The sequence below is a fragment of the Bombina bombina genome, chromosome 7 (assembly GCF_027579735.1).
Source record: "Bombina bombina isolate aBomBom1 chromosome 7, aBomBom1.pri, whole genome shotgun sequence".
NCBI lineage: Eukaryota > Metazoa > Chordata > Amphibia > Anura > Bombinatoridae > Bombina > Bombina bombina.
Window position 1 is genome coordinate 228,986,684 of NC_069505.1, and position 26,653 is coordinate 229,013,336.

At 39.4% G+C, this 26,653-nt stretch overlaps 1 protein-coding gene across 1 annotated transcript in view; it reads left to right on the top strand.

The window, feature by feature from the left end:
- The window catches only part of NUCB2 (nucleobindin 2), a 250,840-nt gene that overhangs the window by 157,446 nt on the left and 66,741 nt on the right, over positions 1–26,653 (top strand). Inside the window, exon 8 of the mRNA XM_053720637.1 lies at positions 15,318–15,376. Within this exon, the coding sequence (XP_053576612.1) occupies positions 15,318–15,376 (59 nt within the window). The remainder of the gene's footprint in view (positions 1–15,317; positions 15,377–26,653) is intronic.

A 26,653-nucleotide genomic window follows, 5' to 3' on the forward strand; every position in this document is an offset into this window, starting at 1 on the left:
ACCAGAACTAAGAGGCAAGCGTGATCACTCTGGGGTGAGAACAGAGTGCGCTGACAATACTAGGGCCATGTCTGATACTGCGTCACAGCTTGCAGAGCATGAGGACGGAGAGCTTCATTCTGTGGGTGATGGTTCTGATCCAAACAGATTGGATTCAGATATTTCAAATTTTAAATTTAAATTGGAGAACCTCCGTGTATTACTAGGGGAGGTTTTAGCAGCTCTCAATGATTGTAACACCGTTGCAATACCAGAGAAACTGTGTAGGTTGGATAAATACTTTGCGGTACCGGCGAGTACTGACTTTTTTCCTATACCTAAGAGACTAACTGAAATTGTTACTAAGGAGTGGGATAGACCCGGTGTGCCGTTCTCACCCCCTCCAATATTTAGAAAGATGTTTCCAATAGACGCCACCACTCGGGACTTATGGCAAACGGTCCCTAAGGTGGAGGGAGCAGTTTCTACTTTAGCTAAGCGTACCACTATCCCGGTGGAGGATAGCTGTGCTTTTTCAGATCCAATGGATAAAAAATTAGAGGGTTACCTTAAGAAAATGTTTGTTCAACAAGGTTTTATATTGCAACCCCTTGCATGTATCGCGCCGATTACGGCTGCGGCAGCATTTTGGATTGATTCTCTGGAAGAGAACCTTAGTTCATCTACGCTATACGACATTACGGACAGGCTTAGAGTCCTTAAACTAGCTAATTCATTCATTTCGGAGGCCGTAGTACATTTAACCAAACTTACGGCTAAGAACTCAGGATTCGCCATACAGGCACGTAGGGCGCTGTGGCTAAAATCCTGGTCAGCTGATGTTACTTCTAAGTCCAAATTACTTAATATACCTTTCAAGGGGCAGTCTTTATTTGGGCCCGGTTTGAAAGAAATTATCGCTGACATTACAGGAGGTAAGGGCCACGCCCTACCTCAAGACAAGGCCAAAGCTAAGGCTAGACAGTCTAATTTTCGTCCCTTTCGGAATTTCAAAACAGGAGCAGCATCAACCTCCACTGCACCAAAACAGGAGGGAACTGTTGCTCGTTACAGGCAAGGCTGGAAGCCTAACCAGTCCTGGAACAAGGGCAAGCAGGCCAGGAAACCTGCTGCTGCCCCAAAGACAGCATGAACCGAGAGCCCCCGATCCGGGACCGGATCTAGTGGGGGGCAGACTTTCTCTCTTCGCCCAGGCCTGGGCAAGAGATGTGCAGGATCCCTGGGCGCTAGAGATCATATCTCAGGGATACCTTCTAGACTTCAAATTATCTCCCCCAAGAGGGAGATTTCATCTGTCAAGGTTGTCAACAAACCAGATAAAGAAAGAAGCGTTTCTACGCTGTGTACAAGATCTGTTATTAATGGGAGTGATCCATCCGGTTCCGCGGTCGGAACAAGGACAAGGGTTCTACTCAAACCTGTTTGTGGTTCCCAAAAAAGAGGGAACTTTCAGGCCAATCTTAGATTTAAAGATTCTAAACAAATTCCTAAGAGTTCCATCGTTCAAAATGGAAACTATTCGGACAATCTTACCCATGATCCAAAAGGGTCAGTACATGACCACAGTGGATTTAAAAGATGCTTACCTTCACATACCGATTCACAAAGATCATCACCGGTATCTACGGTTTGCCTTCCTAGACAGGCACTACCAGTTTGTAGCTCTTCCATTCGGATTGGCTACGGCTCCAAGAATCTTCACAAAGGTTCTGGGTGCCCTTCTGGCGGTACTAAGACCGCGAGGGATTTCGGTAGCTCCGTACCTAGACGACATTCTAATACAAGCTTCAAGCTTTCAAACTGCCAAGTCTCATACAGAGTTAGTTCTGGCATTTCTAAGGTCGCATGGATGGAAAGTGAACGAAAAGAAGAGTTCTCTTTTTCCTCTCACAAGAGTTCCATTCTTGGGGACTCTTATAGATTCTGTAGAAATGAAGATTTACCTGACAGAAGACAGGTTAACAAAGCTTCAAAATGCATGCCGTGCCCTTCATTCCATTCAACACCCGTCAGTAGCTCAATGCATGGAGGTGATCGGCTTAATGGTAGCGGCAATGGACATAGTACCTTTTGCACGCCTACACCTCAGACCGCTGCAATTGTGCATGCTAAGTCAGTGGAATGGGGATTACTCAGATTTGTCCCCTACTCTGAATCTGAATCAAGAGACCAGAGATTCTCTTCTATGGTGGCTTTATCGGCCACACCTGTCCAGGGGGATGCCATTCAGCAGGCCAGACTGGACAATTGTAACAACAGACGCCAGCCTACTAGGTTGGGGCGCTGTCTGGAATTCTCTGAAGGCTCAGGGACTATGGAATCAGGAGGAGAGTCTCCTTCCAATAAACATTCTGGAATTGAGAGCAGTTCTCAATGCCCTTCTGGCTTGGCCCCAATTAACAACTCGGGGGTTCATCAGGTTTCAGTCGGACAACATCACGACTGTAGCTTACATCAACCATCAGGGAGGGACAAGAAGCTCCCTAGCAATGATGGAAGTATCAAAGATAATTCGCTGGGCAGAGTCTCACTCTTGCCACCTGTCAGCAATCCACATCCCGGGAGTGGAGAACTGGGAGGCGGATTTCTTGAGTCGCCAGACTTTTCATCCGGGGGAGTGGGAACTTCATCCGGAGGTCTTTGCCCAAATACTTCGACGTTGGGGCAAACCAGAGATAGATCTCATGGCGTCTCGTCAGAACGCCAAACTTCCTCACTACGGGTCCAGATCCAGGGATCCGGGAGCGGTTCTGATAGATGCTTTGACAGCACCTTGGAACTTCGGGATGGCTTATGTGTTTCCACCCTTCCCCCTGCTTCCTCGATTGATTGCCAAAATCAAACAGGAGAGAGCATCAGTGATTCTAATAGCACCTGCATGGCCACGCAGGACTTGGTATGCAGATCTAGTGGACATGTCATCCTGTCCGCCTTGGTCTCTACCTCTAAGACAGGACCTTCTGATACAGGGTCCATTCAAACATCAAAACCTAACTTCTCTGAAGCTGACTGCTTGGAAATTGAACGCTTGATTTTATCAAAACGTGGTTTTTCTGAGTCGGTTATTGATACCCTGATACAGGCTAGGAAGCCTGTTACCAGAAAGATTTACCATAAAATATGGCGTAAATACCTATACTGGTGCGAATCCAAACGTTACTCCTGGAGTAAGGTTAGGATCCCTAGGATATTGTCCTTTCTACAAGAAGGTTTAGAAAAGGGTTTATCAGCTAGTTCATTAAAGGGACAGATTTCAGCTCTGTCCATCTTGTTACACAGGCGTCTGTCAGAAAATCCAGACGTCCAGGCCTTTTGTCAGGCTTTAGCTAGGATCAAGCCTGTGTTTAAAGCTGTTGCTCCGCCATGGAGTTTAAACAGGAATATCAATCAAGAGATTGTTGTTCCATCCTTGTGTCCAAATCCTTCTTCAAAGAAGGAACGTCTTCTACACAATTTAGATGTAGTTCGTGCCCTCAAGTTCTACTTGCAGGCAACTAAAGATTTTCGCCAAACTTCTTCGCTGTTTGTCGTTTATTCTGGACAGAGGAGAGGTCAAAAAGCTTCTGCTACCTCTCTCTCTTTTTGGCTTCGTAGCATAATACGTTTAGCCTATGAGACTGCTGGACAGCAGCCTCCTGAAAGAATTACAGCTCACTCCACTAGAGCTGTGGCTTCCACTTGGGCCTTTAAGAATGAGGCCTCGGTTGAACAGATTTGCAAGGCTGCAACTTGGTCTTCGCTTCATACTTTTTCCAAATTTTACAAATTTGACACTTTTGCTTCTTCGGAGGCTATTTTTGGGAGAAAGGTTCTTCAGGCAGTGGTTCCTTCTGTATAATGAGCCTGCCTATCCCTCCCGTCATCCGTGTACTTTTGCTTTGGTATTGGTATCCCAGAAGTAATGATGACCCGTGGACTGATCACACATAACAGAAGAAAACATAATTTATGCTTACCTGATAAATTCCTTTCTTCTGTTGTGTGATCAGTCCACGGCCCGCCCTGTTTTAAGGCAGGTAAATATCTTTTAAATTATACTCCAGTCACCACTTCACCCTTGGTTACTCCTTTCTCGTTGATTCTTGGTCGAATGACTGGGACTGACGTAGAGGGGAGGAGCTATATGCAGCTCTGCTGGGTGAATCCTCTTGCATTTCCTGTTGGGGAGGAGTTATATCCCAGAAGTAATGATGACCCGTGGACTGATCACACAACAGAAGAAAGGAATTTATCAGGTAAGCATAAATTATGTTTTTCAAAAGGAGGGAGATATAAACAAAGGGGGAGGTACAATAGAGAAAGGCGACAAAAAAGCAAGAAACAGATACCAGCTGAGACAGCTAGTTCAGAAGGAGAAATAAGTTTACAAGGAGCTGTTTTAAACCTGTCTTCTTATGCATTAAACAAAAATGAAATAAAAGTATTAAATTATGGCTTGGGCTTCTGTCCTAGTGGTGATTTTAATCTTTTTCAAACTGTTCTTGATGTAAATCGCTTCATTAGACAACTAACTATTAAAAAGCATTTTAAAACTGAAATGGTGGATCTTGAAGCAGATACATCTGAATAGCTTGAAAGGAAACAGACTAAAAAGCCTGTTAAAAGACAAAAATCTAACTTTTATCCCACCAGGACAAGAGGCCCACAGTTAGAGCTTTTTCACAAAAGGGTGTTAGAAGATCTTACAGTTTTAAAAGAAAGTGTAAAAGTTAAACATAAAAGATCCAATTTGACTTACAATGAAAAAAAAGCTCTAAAAAGCGTTGAAGAAAATTAAAATATAGTGATAAAACGATCAGATAAAGGAAATAGTATTGTGATATGTGATAGGGACTGGTATGTAAATGAGTCTTACAGACAATTAAGAGAAAATGAGGTATATACAAGATTAAGTTCTGATCCAACTTTGAAAATTCAAGAAAAATTACTATCCTTATTAGATGACGGTTTGGAGAATGGATATCTGGACAGAAAAACGTTTGACTCTTTGTATGTAGAAAATCCACGTATACCAATTTTCTATCATCTCCCTAAAACCCATAAAGGTGTTAAAGATATTAAGGGTAGACCCATTATATCAGGGTTGGAATCTATATTAGAACCCTTATCCAACTGGATAGATGATATATTACAACCTATGGTACACAATCTTGACAGCCATCTTAAGGACACAACAAATGTGTTGAATATTTTTGATGATTTTGAGTGGAGAGATGCCTTCAGCTGGCTTTCAATAGATTTAGTATCACTGTATTCTATGATTCAACATGAATTAGGCTTAAAAGCCATTGAATATTTTTTAGATCTTGAAACAACCTACAATCCTTACTTTAAGAGCTACATCTTGGAGGTTATAGAGTTCCTCCTTAGACATAATTATTTTATGTTTGAGGGGGAATTCTATTTGCAAAAACAGGGGACTGCTATGGGGGCGCGGTTTGCGCCCTCATATGCAAACCTCTTTATGGGGTGGTTAGAGAGAAGTCTCATTACCAATGATGCTAACCCATTTAAAGGCTCTATATTTCTCTATAAGAGATTTATAGATGACCTGTTGATTGTATGGGATGGTGATGAAATAGGCAAGGATATGTTTTTAAACTATCTTAACAATAATAGATTTGGTATGAGATTTACCTCTGACTGGAGTAAAGAAAGAATTAGCTACTTAGACCTTGTTTTGATTGCTGATAGACAAAATGGGAGAGTCATTACAGACCTATATAGAAAACCGATTGCGGGCAATGCTTTATTGCACGCCAAAAGTAATCACCCAAAATATGTCATCAAGGGGATAATAAAGGGTCAAATGATGCGAACCAGAAGGAATTGCTCCCAAGATAGAGATTTCGTTAGAGCAAGGTCAGAACTAACAGAAAGAATGGTAGCTAGAGGTTATAATCGACAACAAGTAATGAGCATTGGAGAAAAAGTGAGTAAAATGGACAGGAAAGATCTCTTGAAAATAAAAGAGAAAACAGATAAGAAAGATAGCAGACCTCTCTTTATTACCCAGTTCTCAGATCAGTACAAGGATGTCTGTGACATTATAAATAAATATCTGCCTATAATCTATGGAGATAGTACCCTAAAACCAATAATTGATGAAGGCTGCAGATTTGTATATAAAAAAAGTAAGTCGTTGGCTAATATACTATCTCCCAGTGAACTTAAAAATAAGGAAAGGGGTGCAGGAAGTTCCTGGCTGCATACAAATGGAGTATACAAATGTGGAAGTAAAAGATGCAGAGCATGTGGGTATATCAAAGTAACTAAGACTTGTAAGTCGTATACTACTGGATCAGAATATGATATCAAGGGCTGTATAAAATGTTCTACTGATCATGTTATCTATTTAGTTGAATGCACAGAGCATAAAAAACAGTACATAGGAATGACAACAAGGGATGAAAGAACTCGTATTCGAGAACACATCTCATATATAGAAAATGATATATCATGCTCTGCTCTTGCATCCCACTTTATAGAGGAACATGATCAGGATTTAAGTACCTTCAGTTGGTCAGCCATTGAACACATTCAAAAGTCACACAGAGGTGGTGACAGGCTGAATACTCTAAAAAAACAAGAGGCATATTGGATTTTTGTATTTAAGACATTAGTCCCAGAGGGATTTAACTCAGAACATGACATCATTAATTGCTGGAGTAATAAATAGTTGCTACATAAAGGCTATAAAGCTATATGAAATGTATCATAATAGCTATGGGGTCGTTGTGGCACAGTGCTTAAGTCTAATGCCTCTTAACCCAAAGGTTGTGAGTTCAAACCCGGCCTCAACTGCTGAAAACTTTTTCTGTATATGATTTTTCTATATGTATCTTTAATAGATGTGTTAAAAGTTGGCGTTGTAAATGACTAAAAATGAGTACCTTCTTTTAAGTTGAATTTGCAATTCAAAACTAGCTGTGTCTTTCTATAAAATGCTACATAAAGACACTTATAGGATTAAGATTAACCTATGTAAATTAATAGAATTTTTTTTTCCAAGCTGTCAAGCCGATTGAGGCTAAATCCTATTGTATACATTTGATTGGAGTAAATGTTTGAGGGCGTATACCTGTACACAGGTAAAAAGGCTACAGGTGTAGAGGTTCAGGTATGGTCTATGATTAAGGCGGTCAGGATCCGCCGAAACATGTAAGACTGAAACTGAACCTCACATCAGCTCCTATGGTTTTAAGTGTGTGTCTCTGAAGTTTTTTGCAACAACTGTTTGTGAAAGAAAATTGCTACAATAAATTCACAGTGTTTTGGAAGTATTGGATGGATCCGCCTCTTCTTTTCTACTACATGTAACTTGCAAACAGGAAGGAGTTTGCTCTCAGGATCACATCCCAAATTGGAAGGCAGCATCAGGTGCAGCTGTGACCGGGCGAGCTGTAAAATTTGGGACACAACAGGAACCGCGATTGTGGAGGTTGCAAGCGGACACTCTACACCAGGTAAGACCTCTTCCTTCTGCTTTGAAAGGAGTCAGATCCTGGAGGACAGACCAAGTGAGGCTGCCGCATGAAGAGCGGGGTGAGTGAGAGTGTATCTAACCGCATTTAGCAACCTGTACCTGTAGTTCATATAAAGCTTGCTATAAAATAAAGGGGAATAACACACTGCACCTTATGTACTTGTGGCTAAGGGACTAAAGACATTGCACAGGGCAAACCTGGTTTTGCCATTTTTTTAGAAAAAAAAAAATATATATATATACTAATATATATACGTAAATGAAATATAAAAAGGATGTGTGTATATATATGAAGCCGTCTATTTTATCAGATGTGCTGTAAAATAGAAATTCTGATGTCAGGATTTAACTCAAAACCCCCTACAAGATGAGAGCTGGGTGAATACACATTCATCAGGATTGGAAATCAGCATAGCCTTTTGAAGCACGACCCCTGTGGTGTGAGCACACAGACATTTTCCAAAAGGAACTGACTCAGTGACCATGCTCATTTGATTATATGCAGAGTTGTATGACTCTATGACATTTGGCCTGCCCAATTTAATACAATCACTTAGAGGAATGTTGGGGAAGTAATTTTAACAGAAAACAGGATACAGGCCCATATATGAATTTCCTCCAAGGGAAATGCCGATCCGTCTGAAGAAATGTGAGAGATACAAACATTCTTCAAAGGAGCTGAAAATTGACAGTTGCCTGTTAAGTGCGTGGCTGATAACATCAGAATACACGTGACACAGACATTGTGTCTGGGGTTAGAATAACATAGAGAAGACACATGGCTTACATTATGATTTCAAAGCTACTGTAGTTAGATTTCAAATAAAATATACTAGGGAAATAAATACAAGACATACATATTTTGAAAGCATGAATATCTTAGCCTCTGTGTGTTTAAGAACATGAATAGATGTTTATGGACCTGAAGAGAAGTGATCATTAACATTTATTTTTATTTCAGATCTACATAAACAGGATTTATGTATTCAGGAAGAAATACACAGAAATGTTACATACTACATCTGGGTGAATGCAGTATATCAGGAGTTTTGAATACTACCTATCTGGAGATATAAAAATAAGCTGTTATTTGCAAAGAAATGCCAGAATATTGATAAAATTATAATGCATTTTAAGCTAATAATTAGCAGTGTTAAATTGCTTTAATAAAATACAATGTTAATAATATAAAACATGACGTTTCATATCAAAACGATCAGGAAATTAATCTGATGCCGCTTCACCTATAATTAATATTGGGAGAGATTAATACAAGAAATTATGGCAGTTATTACATAGTTTAAAGAAATATTTCACTGGCTAAAAATGTTGGTTAAATGAATTTGTATGTATTGTCATGCTGCATTGTTGTTGTACTGTCTGTTTGTAATGCTGCCACCTGGTGTTATGTTGCGAGAACTACAGCCAGAAGGTTCTTTCTGGCTGTTAAAAATGAAATTTCCAAGGGCCAATCCGATTTAGACTTCCCAGATAACGAATGGGAAGGTCAGCTCCCGTAGTGCCACCCACATGATGTCATCAATGATTGAAAACATATATAAGTAAGCAAAAGAGGAATGGGCAAGGAGGGTGTTTTAACTTTGGATGATATCTGCTGCTGGCACTTTGAAACCAATCTAAACAAGCTGACTACCTCCTTCTCATTGATTGCAAAAAAAATTACTTATCTGTCTTCTGAGATGACCTAAAGACCGCTACGAATTGGTTCAAAATTGGTGAAGTATATTGTATTTTAAATTGGTAGTCATAAGCCTAGGTATTGTTTAAATCTGTGTCTGATTTGTTAAGTAATTCATCTGTGCAAGTTTTGATACTGTAAATTTTGTATTAGGATAAATTGCAGTTAAATAGCAGAATATATATATTATCCTATTGTTGAAAGAGCACAGTTTAGAATTGTATTGCTTGGATGTTAAAGGTTTTTAGTCCCATTGTGTTAAATAAATAAGGCTGAATTGTGAAGGTATATTTTTCTGGGTTTTGTAAGAAGGATAGCATATTTTAAGAGTTGGTTTTAACGCATATACATTTTGTGTCATATTCTGATATTGCAAATATATTTCAAAGATGTTCATGGATATTAACTAAATAAAAGAGTTCAGGTATTTATATTAATTGTATGGTCTAGTAGATGCATGGTTGATTAGGGTTTCTATTTTTTTTTTGTATTGTGTTTATAACCCTGCCATAAACTGATATATTATTTGGATAGCACTACTAAGATTTTCATAAATATACTGACAAGATTTAGGTTTGACATCAAAAACTCTATTCAGTTTATTAGCCTTTTTAGAAGCCTCTGCAACAGTTTCAAAGTCATCCAAAGTAGCTAAATCCTCCTTCAAAAGTAAAGGGAGATGCTCCAGTTTAAATCTAAAATTAACCTCCTCAGAATCTATTGTACTAGGAACTGCAAATTCTGTATCAGAGATCTCACCCTCAGAAGCTGGAGTGAGGAATGATCCTCACTAGAAAACAGAGAAAAAAGTCTATCCAAATCAGTCTTCGCGGAAACAGAGCCCATAAAAATGTTCTTAGATTTCCTCTTCCTTTTACCAGAACTAGGTAAAGCACTTAGGGCTGCAGGAACTGAAGAAGTCAACTGCGCAGCAAAAATCTTTAGGCAAACAAACGCTCCCAGAAACTGACTGAGAGGAACCGCAGGGCACTGTATGTGAATCTGTCAAAGACTGGGACATGCTAGAGGAAGGCTGAGACAACCCCTGAACAGCATTATCCCGAGAAAAAGTGCTCAGATAAGGAATCCTTATCCTTAGATAATAAAAACATTATTAAGGCAAGGGGAACAAAATTGCACAGGAGGTATAACCTGGGCATCTGCACAATAAAGACATTTATCAAATGACAGAGAAAGCTTGGGATCGGCATCCATAGTAAAAATAAAACCGTCCTTTATTTTCCTTATACTCTAAATTCTATATAGAAAATATGAATATAAAAACTTTATGCATAGATATTAAATAATTATTAAAACCGGCACCTCTACACACCAGCCACGCTGGAGAGAATCACCCAACCAGTAAGCAGGAATCCAATCCACACCAGCAGATAAAACAATCTTGAATGATTTGGATATATATCAAAGCGCCAACCGTAGAAGGCAGGGTCTAAGTTCACTAAAAATTGCTTCACAAATGTATTTCAGTGTATTGGTTACAACACCATTAAAACAATTTTAGACGGTTAACTTTCCATCAATGTATATGTGTCTTGTTATATAATGAGACCAGTATTAATGGAACCCGATATTGTACTTAAACAGCATAAACAACAATTTATTAAAAAGTGACAAACAATTGGTTAAAAAAATCGGTTAAAAAATCACAATCCTTAGGATCTTCAGAATCTTAAAAACAAATCTCTGTTTGGGGGTTAAAAACAATCTTAATGTCCCTCATGGATCCATGTTAACAGTCTAATAATTATTCCAACCATTCATTGGAGCTGATACATTCAATATTGGAGCTTTTAGACAGATTTAAAGCTTCTGATGGTCTGTTAAAAACTCATTAGATCAAATACACTAGGTGGGATAATCAGTATACCACAAATAATACCTTTTACAGGTTAAGTGGATGGCAAACAGAGTGTGGTAATTTTTCAATAGCACCTCGCACTCATAATCAATCCGGATTAACTGAATGAAATCACCCTAAAACCGGATCCTAGATCCATGTGCAGCAAAATATAATATAATATAACACAAAACAACAGATGTTAAAAAACTTGTGATTTTCTGGTGTCTCCTAAAAAATCAAGTGGCTCCTAAAACATATATGCTCAAGTGTCTCCTAAAAAACAACAATACGCAACCTGCTTCCAAAAACGTGATAAAAAGAAAATTTTTCAAAAAACGTTTAAAAAATTCTCTTGAAAAATTCGCTTTTTAAACGTTTTTTGAAAAATTTTCTTTTTATCACGTTTTTGGAAGCAGGTTGCGTATTGTTGTTTTTTAGGAGACACTTGAGAATATATGTTTTAGGAGCCACTTGATTTTTTAGGAGACACCAGAAAATCACAAGTTTTTTAACATCTGTTGTTTTGTGTTATATTATATTATATTTTGCTGCACATGGATCTAGGATCCGGTTTTAGGGTGATTTCATTCAGTTAATCCGGATTGATTATGAGTGCGAGGTGCTATTGAAAAATTACCACACTCTGTTTGCCATCCACTTAACCTGTAAAAGGTATTATTTGTGGTATACTGATTATCCCACCTAGTGTATTTGATCTAATGAGTTTTTAACAGACCATCAGAAGCTTTAAATCTGTCTAAAAGCTCCAATATTGAATGTATCAGCTCCAATGAATGGTTGGAATAATTATTAGACTGTTAACATGGATCCATGAGGGACATTAAGATTGTTTTTAACCCCCAAACAGAGATTTGTTTTTAAGATTCTGAAGATCCTAAGGATTGTGATTTTTTAACCGATTTTTTAACCAATTGTTTGTCACTTTTTAATAAATTGTTGTTTATGCTGTTTAAGTACAATATCGGGTTCCATTAATACTGGTCTCATTATATAACAAGACACATATACATTGATGGAAAGTTAACCGTCTAAAATTGTTTTAATGGTGTTGTAACCAATACACTGAAATACATTTGTGAAGCAATTTTTAGTGAACTTAGACCCTGCCTTCTACGGTTGGCGCTTTGATATATATCCAAATCATTCTATTTTCATATTTTGACCACTAGGGGTCAATCTATCTGAGCTAAGGGTCATTTTCAGCAGGCGCTTGGTGAATTAGTCTAAGGATAAAACAATCTTGTTCAAACTGCAAATCCTAGAAAGTAAATGATTATAAAATAATCATAGAATAGGGGGCACTTAAAACCTAAATGGCAAATATATATATATATAGAGAGAGAGATAAGATAAGATATGCAAATTAAGTACACAATGACACACCTTTTTACTTCAAGTCTGCTTTTCAGCAGATTCCCTTAACGCCAAAGCATCGCTGTTCACACAGCTTATAAGCTTAGCTAGGGTTAGTGCAGTGATTCATAACCATCCCAGGAAAGACTGTTTCATAGTTATTGCTACTCATCAGCTGGGAGAAGGTTTGAATCCCTGCTGGGTGAAGATGATTTCGGGCAAAATACAACAACATTTAAAATTAGGGGGAGGTAAAAGGTGAGTTTAAAATCCTCCACTACGCACAAAATATAGAGAAAATAACTCATTGTGTAGTTCATTAACAAATCTAGACAGGCCAGAAGAAGGCTTGTTTTTCCCACAGAAAACCTCTGGAATACATAGTTTCCAATGCATCAACGGATTCTGGGTAAGATATGCAAATTAGGTTCACAATGACACACCTTTTTACTTCAAGTCTGCTTTTCAGCAGATACCCTTAACGTCAAAGCATCGCTGTTCACACAACTTATAATCTTAGTTAGGGTTAGTGCAGTGATTCATAACCATCCCAGGACAGACTGCTTCCTAGTTATTGCTACTCATCATATATGCTACTCATATATATGTTCAAAAATATTAAAAGAGAAAAATCCTAAAAGGAAATAAGTGTATTAAATATTAAGGGTGTCTTGAACTAAACCCAAACGAGATAGCTATATAATTGCAATATACATAAAATAACAGTATATAAATAAACTGGTGCAAAAGAACAATAAAGATAAATTCCTAAACAAAAGATGTATATTTGATTATTGTCCTTAGTGGAAGCAGTCAAAATTAAGACAGGCAGCTCCTCTTGAAACCACTGGTGTGTCAGTATATCTAAAATTAAAAAGCAGAAAGAGAGCGTCTCATGGTGTCGTATTTACGATAATATGGAGCAATAGGAAAAACAAGGTGAACAGGTAGTCACAAGTGTGCAGGCACCTTTAAGGAAAAAGGTGCAAACAGGCAGGCTGACTTTTAACAGCAGTCAGCTCGCTGAATCCTCGGTCTCCGTATGGGCTGTGGAGGAATGTTTGGGGCGTCTACAGCAAACGATTCCTCTTGGCCAGTGGGTGGTGCGTCTCCTCCGGTGTCTTTTGCAGCCTCTGGTACTCATCACCAGCTCAAACTCCAATGGCAGCTTGTGCTTATGGATCCTTTAGTTGCGGTTTTGCAGATGTTGTTACCATTCACGGCAAAGTTAGGGAACACTTTTAAGGCCAATTAAAAGCAAAAGGACACATACGTGGTATGTCAAAATTTAAAAAGATTTAATGAGCTTTGCAATGCAGTTCTCAGCTGTAATACAATATCTGCAAAACCGCAACTAAATGATCCATGAGTACAAGCTGCCATTGGAGTTCAAGCTGGTGACGAGTACCGTAGGCTGTAAAAGACACCGGAGGAGACGCACCACCCACTGGCCAAGAGGAATCGTTTGCTGTAGACGCCCCAAACATTCCTCCACAGCCCATACGGAGACCGAGGATTCAGCGAGCTGACTGCTGTTAAGTCAGCCTGCCTGTTTGCACCTTTTTCGTTAGAGATGCCTGCACACTTGTGAGTGCCTGTTCACCTTGTTTTTCCTATTGCTCCATATTATCGGAAATACCACACCATGAAGCGCTCTCCTTGAAAATCTGGCTTCCAAACAGCTGGCTACAAAACAAACTGTTCAGCACTCCGGAAGTAACTGAGCGGTCACAGGATCGAAAATTCAAAAGTAAGGTGCGGTCCAACAAACTTCTTAAAAAGATATTACCCAAACAAAATATAAAGGTAACTTTGTGCAAACAAATCCCTATAGCCAAAATCAAAAAAGCCTTCATGTGACAGAACAGTGCCCTGAACTGCTGCCCAATAAATCCTCAAACTTTAAAAGGGATATTAAGTCCCATAAGGATCCACTTTGTTCTCAAACTATCGTTTTTAAAAAAAAAAAAAAAAAAAAAAAAAAAAAAAGAAGTAACTCCTTCTCACCTAGAAGGTAAAAGCACTTACCTGTGGATCTGCTGTAGGGCAGGTACACCAAACAGGACTGATAGAATCCTCACTGTAGATAAAGAAACAGAGTAACCAACCCTGGTTTTCTATATAGGGGTAGCAAAAATGTTGGAAGATAAGCAAAGACTACCTCGCCGTCTTCCAACTGCTAAAAGCCACCATTACTCTTACTAAAGAGAATTACATAGACACAGCATAACCCCAATCCTTGCTTGCAGGGAAAAGTACCAATTAAAGAATTAACAACTTGATTTCTTCAGACACCTTCTTCGCACATCACCTACAATGTTACGCAGCCAAAGAATGACTGGGGATTGTGGGTAATAGGAGGATACTTGAAGCTTTGCTGGGATGTTCTTTGCCTCCATCTGGTGGCCAGGAGTTGAATTCCCACTACTAATTGAATGGATTTGTGGACTCTCCATGCCATTGGAAAGAAATTATTTTTTTACACAAGCTCTGTATTTCAACAACGTAGTCTAGAAAGAGCCACACACATTTTGTCTAAATTTGTCTGGAAGAAAATGTTTGTTATTAAAAGGCCATTATAGTGAAAAAAGAGCATGTCATTTTATCTTTAGCGACACTGAGATGCTATGTGCTTAAACCCCACAAATCGGTTAAATGCATGTTTTAAGTACCGTTCAGGAACCACAGAAAACTGCTGGTGCCAAGTGGAAACTGCCACTGACGCAATCAGCAGCAATAGTCTCACAACCCAGCTGTACTTTATCTCTGTTTAACCCCTTTGTGGTGTTAAATACATAGCTGCAGGGTCACTAATGATAAATGAAATCCTATAATGAATTAGTGTTATTTTCTTCCTCTATAATGTGCCTTTAACTCTCAGCAGTTTTATTTTACAGATACTAATGATGATGGATTTATTGATGAGCAAGAATTAGAAGCTTTGTTTACAAAAGAGGTAAGAAAAAGTGTCTACTTTTAAACCCATATTGGCGTTGTCTGTATTTAGTATGGAATAATTTAAAGAATATTGTACTATTTTTTTTTCTACTTCTTCCATCAAAAACATAATTTATGTAAGAACTTACCTGATAAATTCATTTCTTTCATATTGGCAAGAGTCCATGAGCTAGTGACGTATGGGATATACAATCCTAACGGGAGGGGCAAAGTTTCCCAAACCTCAAAATGCCTATAAATACACCCCTCACCACACCCACAATTCAGTTTAATGAATAGCCAAGCAGTGGGGTGATAAAGAAAGGAGTAGAAAGCATCAACAAAAGACATTTGGAAATAATTGTGCTTTATACAAAAAATCATAACCACCATAAAAAGGGTGGGCCTCATGGACTCTTGCCAATATGAAAGAAATTAATTTATCAGGTAAGTTCTTACATAAATTATGTTTTCTTTCATGTAATTGGCAAGAGTCCATGAGCTAGTGACGTATGGGATAGCAATACCCAAGATGTGGATCTCCACTCAAGAGTCACTAGAGAGGGAGGGAATAAAATAAAAACAGCCATTTTTCGCTGAAAAAATTAATCCACAACCCAAAAAAATAGGTTTATTTTCATAATTGAAAGAAAAAAACTTAAATCAAAAGCAGAAGAATCAAACTGAAACAGCTGCCTGAAGAACTTTTCTACCAAAAACTGCTTCCGAAGAAGCAAATACATCAAAACGGTAGAATTTAGTAAATGTATGAAAAGAAGACCAAGTTGCTGCTTTGCAAATCTGATCAACTGAAGCTTCATTCTTAAAAGCCCACAAAGTGGAGACTGATATAGTAGAATGAGCTGTAATTCTCTGAGGCGGGGCCTGACCCGACTCCAAATAAGCTTGATGAATCAAAAGTTTCAACCAAGAAGCCAAGGAAATAGCAGAAGCTTTCTGACCTTTCCTAGGACCAGAAAATATAACAAATAGACTGGAAGTCTTCCTGAAATCTTTAGTAGCTTCCACATAATATTTCAAAGCTCTTACCACATCCAAAGAATGTAAGGATCTTTCCAAAGGATTCTTAGGATTAGGACATAAAGAAGGGACAACAATTTCTCTATTAATGTTGCTAGAATTCACAACCTAAGGTAAAAATTGAAAATTAGTCCGTAAAACTGCCTTATCCTGATGAAAAATCAGAAAAGGAGACTCACAAGAAAGAGCAGATAGCTCAGAAACTCTTCTAGCAGAAGAGATGGCCAAAAGGAACAACACTTTCCAAGAAAGTAGTTTAATGTCCAAAGAATGCATAGGTTCAAATGGAGGAGCCTGTAAAGTCTAAAGAACCAAATTAAGACTCCAAGGAGGAGAAATTGATTTAATGACAGGCTTAATACGAACTAAAGCCTGTACAAAACAGTGTATATCAGGAAGTATAGCAATATTTCTGTGAAATAAAACAGAAGAGCAGAGATTTGTCCTCTCAAGGAACTTGCAGACAAACCCTTATCCAAACCATCCTGAAGAAACTGTAAAATTCTAGGAATTCTAAAAGAATGCCAGGAGAATTTATGAGAAGAACACCATGAAATGTAAGTCTTCCAAACTCTATAATAAATCTTTCTAGAGACAGATTTACGAGCTTGTAACATAGTATTAATCACTGAGTCAGAGAAACCTCTATGACTTAGAACTAAGCGTTCAATTTCCATACCTTCAAATTTAATGATTTGAGATCCTGATGGAAAAACGGACCTTGAGATAGTAGGTCTGGCCGTAACGGAAGTGGCCAAGTCGGGCAACTGGACATCCGAACCAGATCCGCATACCAAAACCTGTGATCACTCTTGGAAGGAGAACTAGAGGCGGGAAAATGTAAGCAGGATGATAACACCAAGGAAGTGTCAGCGCATCCACTTCTTCCGCCTGAACATCCCTGGACCTGGACAGGTATCTGGGAAGTTTCTTGTTTAGATGAGAGGCCATGAGATCTATCTCTGGAAGACCCCACATCTGAACAATCTGAGAAAATACATCTGGATGGAGAGACCAATCCCCTAGATGTAAAGTCTGGCGGCTGAGATAATCCGCCTCCCAATTGTCTACACCTGGGATATGTACCGCAGAGATTAGACAGGAGCTGGATTCCGCCCAAACCAAGTATCCGAGATACTTCTTTCATAGCTTGGGGACTGTGAGTCCCACCCTGATAATTGACATATGCCACTGTTGTGATATTGTCTGTCTGAAAACAAATGAACGGTTCTCTCTTTAACAGGGGCCAAAACTGAAGAGCTCTGAGAATTGCACGGAGTTCTAAAATATTTATTGGTAATCTCGCCTCTTTAGATTTCCAAACCCCTTGTGCTGTCAGAGATCCCCAAACAGCTCCCCAACCTGAAAGACTCGCATCTGTTGTGATCACAGTCCAGGTTGGCCCAACAAAAGAAGCCCCTTGAACTAAACGATGGAGATCTATGTCAGAAAGTGTCGTACATTGGGATTTAAGGATATTAATTGTGATATCTTTGTATAATCCCTGCACCATTGGTTCAGCATACAAAGCTGTAGAGGTCTCATGTGAAAACGAGCAAAGAAAACAGAGTCATGGACACTGAATCTATCTGGAAGCCTAAAAAGGTTACCCTTGTTTGAGGAATCAAGAAACTTTTTGGTAATTTGATCCTCCAACCATGTTTCCAAAGAAACAACACTAGTTGATTCATGTGAGATTCTGCAGTACGTAAAGACTGAGCTAGTACCAAGATATCGTCCAAATAAGGAAACACCGCAATACCCTGTTCTCTGATTACAGAGGGTAGGGCACCCAGAACCTTTGAAAAGATTCTTGGAGCTGTTGCTAGGCCAAATGGAAGAGCAACAAATTGGTAATGCTTGTTTAGAAAAAAGAGTCTCAGAAACTGATAATGTTCTGGATGAATCGGAATATGAAGGTATGCATCCTGCAAGTCTATTGTGGACATATAATGTCCTCACTGAACAAAAGGCAGAATAGTCCTTATAGTCACCATCTTGAAAGTTGGTACTCTTACATAACGATTCAAAATTTTCAGATGCAGAACTGTTCTGAATAAATTTTCCTTTTTTGGGACAATGAATAGATTTGAATAAAACCCCAAACCTTGTTTCTGAAGAGGAACTGGCATGATTACCCCTGAAGACTCCAGGTCTGAAACACACTTCAGGAAAGCCTGAGCTTTTACTGGATTTGCTGGGATACGTGAGAGAAAAAATCTTCTCACAGGAGGTCTTACTCTGAATCCTATTCGATACCCTTGAGAGACAATGCTCTGAATCCATTGATTTTGGACAGAATTTATCCAAATATCCTTGAAAAACCTTAATCTGCCCCCTACCAGCTGAGCTGGAATGAGGGCCGCACCTTCATGCGGACTTAGGGGCTGACTTTGGTTTCCTAAATGGCTTGGATTTATTCCAATTTGAGGAAGGCTTCCAATTGGAAGCAGATTCCTTGGGGGGAGGATTGAGTTTTTGTTCCTTATTCTGACGAAAGGAACGAAACTGGTTAGAAGCCTTAGATTTACCCTTAGGTTTTTTATCCTGAGGCAGAAAAACTCCCTTTCCCCCAGGGACAGTTGAAATAATAGAATCCAACTGAGAACCAAATAAATTATTACCTTGGAAAGAAAGAGATAGTAATCTAGATTTAGATGTCATGTCAGCATTCCAAGATTTAAGCCACAAAGCTCTTCTAGCTAATATAGCTAAAGACGTGGATCTAACATCAATTTTGATAATATAAAAAATGGCATCACAAATAAAATGATTAGCATGTTGCAGTAAGCGAATAATGCTAGATAAGTCAGAATCCAATTCCTGTTGCGCTAAATTCTCCAACCAGAAAGTTGATGCAGCCGCAACATCAGCCAAAGAAATTGCAGGTCTGAGAAGATGACCTGAATATAAATAGGCCTTCCTTAGATAAGATTCAAGCTTCCTATCTAAAGGATCCTTAAAGGAAGTACTATCTTCCATAGGAATAGTGGTACGTTTAGCAAGAGTAGAAATAGCCCCATCAACTTTGGGGATTTTTTCCCAAAACTCTATAGATTTTGCTGGTAAAGGATACAATTTTGTAAACCTTGAAGAAGGAATAAAAGAAGTACCTGGCTTATTCCATTCCTTAGAAATCATACCAGAAATAGCCTCAGGAATAGGAAAAACCCCTGGAGAAACCACAGGAGGTTTAAAAACAGCATTTAAACGTTTATTAGATTGAACGTCAAGAGGACTGGTTACCTCAATATCCAAAGTAATTAACACTTCTTTTAATAAAGAACGCATATACTCTATTTTAAATAAATAAGTAGATTTGTCAGTGTCAATATCTGAGGAAGGATCTTCTGTTTCAGATAGATCCTCATCAGAAGAGGATAAATTATTATGTTGTTGGTCATTTGAAATTTCATCAACTAAATGAGAAGTTTTAAAAGACCTTTTACGTTTATTAGAAGGAGGAAATGCAGACAAAGCCTTCAGGATAGAATCAGAAACAAATTCTTTAAAATTTACAGGTATATCATGCACATTAGAAGTTGAAGGAACTGCAACTGGCAATGTACTTTTACTGATGGATACACTATCTGCATGTAAAAGTTTATCATGACAACTATTACAAATTACATTCGGCGTAATAATTTCTACAATCTTACAACAAATGCACTTAGCTTTGGTAGAACCGATGTCAGGCAGCAATGTTCCAGCAGAAACTTCTGAGGCAGGATCAGATTGGGACATCTTGCAAAATGTAAGAGAAAAAACAAAATATAAAGCAAAATTATCTATTTCCTTATATGACAGTTTGAGGAATGGGAAAAAATGCAAATAGCATAGCCCTCTGATAGAGAAAAAGGCAAGAGGCAAACATAAATGGGGTATTGAAATAATGAAAAGGTTTGGCGCCAAAAATAACCGGAAATGAAACACTCGCGTCACTAATGACGCAACCGTGTGAAAGGTCTCGGCGTCAAGTATGACGGCGGAAATGACAAAGTTGCGTCATAGACTTATTTTTTCACGCCAAAAATATTTTCACTCCAAGAATGACGCAATAAAGTTTAGCATTTGACGCACCCGCGGGCCTAATACCGCCCGCAATTTGCAAGAAGTAGTCAATTGAAAAAAAGACTAAACCCCAGGTAAGAAATAAATTTCTTCAAAAAACGTTTATATTCCCCAAATATGAAACTGACAGTCTGCGGAAGGAAATACATGAACCTGACTCATGGCAAATATAAGTACAATACATATATTTAGAACTTTATATAAATGCATAAAGTGCCAAACCATAGCTGAGGTGTCTTAAGTAATAAAAAACATATTTACCAAAAGACACCCATCCACATATAGCAGATAGCCAAACCATTACTGAAACAGTTATCAGTAGAGGTAATGGTAAATTGAGAGTGTATCGTCGATCTGAAAAGGGAGGTAGGAGATGAATCTCTATGACCGATAACAGAGAACCTATGAAATAGACCTCCGTTAGGAAAATCATCATATTTAATAAGTGATACTCCCTTCACGTCCCTCTGACATTCACTGTACTCTGAGAGGAATCGGGCTTCAACAATGCTGAGAAGCGCATATCAACGTAGAAATCTTAGCACAAACTTACTTCACCACCTCCATAGGAGGCAAAGTTTTTATAACTGAATTGTGGGTGTGGTGAAGGGTGTATTTATAGGCATTTTGAGGTTTGGGAAACTTTGCCCCTCCTGGTAGGATTGTATATCCCATACGTCACTAGCTCATGGACTCTTGCCAATTACATGAAAGAAAATATATTCTATATTTTTTTCTTTTGGACAATGTAGTTAATACACTTTGTCAGACGTGTGGATGCTTTTATCATTAAAATTGATGGAGTTGTCCCTATCAGCCAATGAGCTTGAATAAAGAAACATTCTTTACTGCAAAGTTACATTTAAATGTAATCAGCGTCTGCTTTTTATATAAAAAATACTTAACCTGTTTAAGTTCTTCTCTTTAATAAGCATTGCAGTGTCCCTTTAAAAGGATAGGAAAGTCAAAATTAAACTTGCGGATTCAGAGAGCATAATTTTAAGACACTTCTAAATTCACTTCTATGATCAAATGTATGTTGTTCTCTTCATATCTTTTGTTAAATAGAAAAAATACATTTCTCTTGTAAGGTGTATCCAGTCCACGGATCATCCATTACTTGTGGGATATTCTCATTCCCAACAGGAAGTTGCAAGAGGACACCCACAGCAGAGCTGTAATATAGCTCCTCCCCTAACTGTCATAGCCAGTCATTCTCTTGCAAGTCTCAACAAGCTAGGTCGTTGTAGGAGAGAGTGGTTAAATATAGTTAGTTTATTTTCTTCAATCAAAAGTTTGTTATTTTTAAATAGTACCGGTGTTGTGCTATTTTATCTCAGGCAGTAAATAGAAGAAGAATCTGCCTGAGGTTTCTATGATCTTAGCAGGTTGTAACTAAGATCCATTGCTATTCTCACATATGTCTGAGGGGATTACACAGATGAGGTAACTTCAGCGAGAGAATGGCGTGCAGTTTATTCTGCTATCGGGTATGTGCAGTTATAATTTTTTCTAGAGATGGAAAACACTAGAAAATGCTGCTGATACCGGATTAATGTAAGTTAAGCCTGAATACAGTGATTTAATAACGACTGGTATCATTCTTACTCCCAGGGGTAATACCCTTATGATATTGCAATATAAAACGTTTGCTGGCATGTTTAATCGTTTTTATATATGCTTTGGTGATAAAACTTTATTGGGGCCTAGTTTTTTCCACATGGCTGGCTTAAATTTTGACTAGAAACAATTTCCACTGTTGTAGTATAAAAGTTACAGTTGGTGCAGTTAAAATTACAAACTGTGACATCCAGCTTCCCTCAAAGGCCCTCTGAATGCTATAGGACATCTCTAAAGGGCCCAAAGGCTTTCCAAAGTCATTTATTGGGGAAGGTAGGGCCACAGCTTGCTGTGGCAGTTGGTTGTGACTGTTAAAAAATGTCTATTTCGTTTTTTTGATCCGTGTTTTGAACTAAGGGGTTAATCATCCATTTGCAAGTTGGTGCAATGCTCTGTTAGCCTATTATACACACTGTAAAAATTTCGTTTGATTTACTGCATTTTTTCACTGTTTTTCAAATTCTGACAAAATTTGTTTCTCTTAAAGGCACAGTACCATTTTTTATATTTGCTTGTTAACTTGATTTAAAGTGTTTTCCAAGCTTGCTAGTCTCATTGCTATTCTGTATAAACATGTCTGTCATAGAAGAAACTCCTTGTTTATTATGTTTAAAAGCCATGGTGGAACCCCCTCTTAGAATGTGTACCAAATGTACTGATTTCATTTTATGCAATAAAGATCATTTTCTGTCTTTAAAAAATTTATCACCAGAGGAATATGACGAGGGGGAAGTTATGCCGACTAACTTTCCCCACGTGTCAGACCCTTTGACTCCCGCTTAAGGGACTCACGCTCAAATGGCGCCAAGTACATCTAGGGCGCCCATAGCGTTTACTTTACAAGACATGGCGGCAGTCATGGATAATACACTGTCAGCGGTATTAGCCAGACTACCTGAACTTAGAGGTAAGCGAGATAGCTCTGGGGTGAGACAAAATGCAGAGCATACTGACGCTTTAAGAACCATGTCTGATACTGCCTCACAATATGCAGAAGCTGAGGAAAGAGAGCTTCAGTCAGTGGGTGATGTTAATGACTCAGGAAAGATACCTGATTCTAATATTTCTACATTTAAATTTAAGCTTGAACACCTTCGCGTGTTGCTTAGGGAGGTTTTAGCTGCTCTGAATGACTGTGATACCATTGCAGTGCCAGAGAAATTGTGTAGACTGGATAAATACTTTGCAGTGCTGGTGTGTACTGATGTTTTTCCAAATACCTAAAAGGTTTACAGAAATTATTAATAAGGAATGGGATAGACCAGGTGTGCCGTTCTCTTCCCCTCCTATTTTTAGAAAAATGTTTCCAATAGACGCCACCACACGGGACTTATGGCAGTCAGTCCCTAAGGTGGAGGGAGCAGTTTCTACTCTAGTAAAGCGTACTACTATCCCTGTCAAGGACAGTTGTGCTTATAGAGGTTACCTTAAGAAAATATTTATTCAACAAGGTTTTATCCTACAGCCCCTTGCATGCATTGCCCCTGTCACTGCTGATGCGGCGTACTGGTTTGAGTCTCTGGAAGAGGCTTTACAGGTAGCGACTCCATTGGATGACATACTTGGCAAACTTAGAGCACTTAAGCTAGCCAATTCTTTTATTCTGATGCCATTGTTCATTTGACTAAACTAACGGCTAAGAATTCTGGTTTTGCTATACAGGCGCGCAGAGCGCTATGGCTTAGATCATGGTCAGCTGATGTGACTTCAAAATCTAAGCTACTTAACATTCCCTTCAAGGGGCAGACCCTATTCGGGCCTGGTTGAAGGAGATTATTGCTGATATCACTGGAGGAAAAGGTCATGCCCTTCCTCAGGACAGGTCCAAATCTAGGGCCAAACAGTCTAATTTTCGTGCCTTTCAAAACTTCAAGGCAGGTGCGGCATCAACTTCCTCTAATGCTAAACAAGAGGGAACTTTTGCTCAATCCAAGACGGTCTGGAGACCAAACCTGACCTGGAAAAAAGGTAAGCAGGTAAAAAAGCCTGCTGCTGCCTCTAAGACAGCATGAAGGAACGGCCCCCTATCCGGGAACGGATCTAGTAGGGGGCAGACTTTCACTTTTTGCCCAGGCGTGGGTAAGAGATGTTCAGGATCCCTGGGCGTTGGAAATTATATCCCAGGGATATCTTCTGGACTTCGAAGCTTCCCCCCCAAAAGGGAGATTTCACCTTTCACAATTATCTGCACACCAGATAAAGAGAGAGGCATTCTTACACTGTGTACGAGACCTCCTAGTTATGGGAGTGATCCATCCAGTTCCAAAGGAGGAACAGGGACAGGGTTTTTACTCAAATCTGTTTGTGGTTCCCAAAAAAGAGGGAACCTTCAGACCAATTTTGGATCTAAAGATCTTAAACAAATTCCTCAGAGTTCCGTCCTTCAAGATGGAAACTATTCGTACCATCCTACCACTGATCCAGGAGGGTCAATATATGACTACAGTGGATCTAAAGGATGCTTATCTTCACATTCCGATACACAAAGATCATCATCGGTTTCTCAGGTTTGCCTTTCAAGAAAGGCATTACCAGTTGTAGCTCTTCCCTTGGGATTAGCTACAGCCCCAAGAATCTTTACAAAGGTTCTAGGGTCGCTTATGGCGGTCCTAAGGCCGCGGGGCATAGCAGTAGCCCCTTATTTAGACAACATCCTGATACAGGCGTCAAACTTCCAAATTGCCAAGTCTCATACGGACGTAGTACTGGCATTTCTGTGGTCGCATGGGTGGAAAGTGAACGAGGAAAAGAGTTCTCTATCCCCACTCACAAGAGTTTCCTTTCTAGGGACTCTGATAGATTCTGTAGAAATGAAAATTCACCTGATGGAGTCCAGGTTATCAAAGCTTCTAAATTCCTGCCGGGTTCTTCATTCCATTCCGCAGCCTTCGGTGGTTCAGTGTATGGAAGTAATCGGCTTAATGGTAGCGCCAATGAACATAGTGCCGTTTGCATGCTTACATCTCAGACCGCTGCAACTATGCATGCTCAGTCAGTGGAACAGGGATTACACAGATTTGTCCCCTCAACTGAATCTGGACCAAGAGACCAGGGATTCTCTTCTCTGGTGGCTATCTCGGGTCCATCTGTCCAAAGGTATGACATTTCGCAGGCCAGATTGGACAATTGTTACGACAGATGCCAGCCTTCTAGGTTGGGGTGCAGTCTGGAATTCCCTGAAGGCTCAGGGATCGTGGACTCAGGAGGAGTCTCTCCTTCTATTAAATATTCTGGAACTAAGAGCGATATTCAAGGCTCTTCAGGCTTGGCCTCAGTTAGCAACTCTGAGGTACATCAGATTTCAGTCGGACAACATCATGACTGTAGCTTACATCAACCATCAAGGGGGAACGAGAAGTTCCCTAGAGATGTTAGAAGTTTCAAAAATAATTCGCTGGGCAGAGATTCACTCTTGCCACCTATCAGCTATCCATATCCCAGGTGTAGAGCACTGGGAGGCGGATTTTCTAAGTCGTCAGACTTTTCATCCGGGAGAGTGGGAACTCCATCCGGAGGTATTTGCACAACTGATTCATCGTTGGGGCAAACCAGAACTGGATCTCATGGCGTCTCGCCAGAACGCCAAGCTTCCGTGTTACGGATCCAGGTCCAGGGATCCCAAGGCGACACTGATAGATGCTCTAGCAGCGCCCTGGTCTTTCAACCTGGCTTATGTGTTTCCACCATTTCCTCTGCTCCCTCTACTGATTGCCAAGATCAAGCACGAGAGAGCATCAGTGATTCTGATAGCACCTGCGTGGCCACGCAGGACCTGGTATGCAGATCTAGTGGACATGTCATCCTTTCCACCATGGTCTCTGCCTCTGAAACAGGACCTTCTACTTCAGGGTCCTTTCAACCATCCAAATCTAATTTCTCTGAGGCTGACTGCCTGGAGATTGAACGCTTGATTTTATCAAAGCGTGGCTTCTCCGAGTCAGTTATTGATACCTTAAGACAGGCACGAAAGCCTTTCACCAGGAAAATTTACCATAAGGTATGGCGTAGATATCTTTATTGGTGTGAATTCAAGGGTTACTCATGGAGTAAGGTCAGGATTTCTAGGATATTATCTTTTCTCCAAGAAGGTTTGGAAAAAGGATTGTCAGCTAATTAAGCGTCTGGCAGATGTTAAAGACGTTCAGGCATTTTGTCAGGCTTTAGTTAGAATCAAGCCTGTGTTTAAACCTGTTGCTCCACCATGGAGCTTAAACTTGGTTCTTAAGGTTCTTCAAGGAGTTCCGTTTGAACCTCTTCATTCCATAGATCAAGCTTTTATCTTGGAAAGTTCTTTTTTTGGTAGCTATTTCCTCGGCTCGTAGAGTCTGAGCTATCTGCCTTACAATGTGATTCTCCTTATCTGATTTTTCATACGGATAAGGTAGTCCTGCGTACCAAACCTGGGTTCTTACATAAGGTGGTATCTAACAAGAATATCAATCAAGAGATTGTTGTTCCATCCTTGTGTTACACAATCTGGACGTGGTCTGTGCTTTAAAGTTTTAATTACAAGCTACTAAAGATTTTCGTCAAACATCTGCTTTGTTTGTTGTCTACTCTGGAC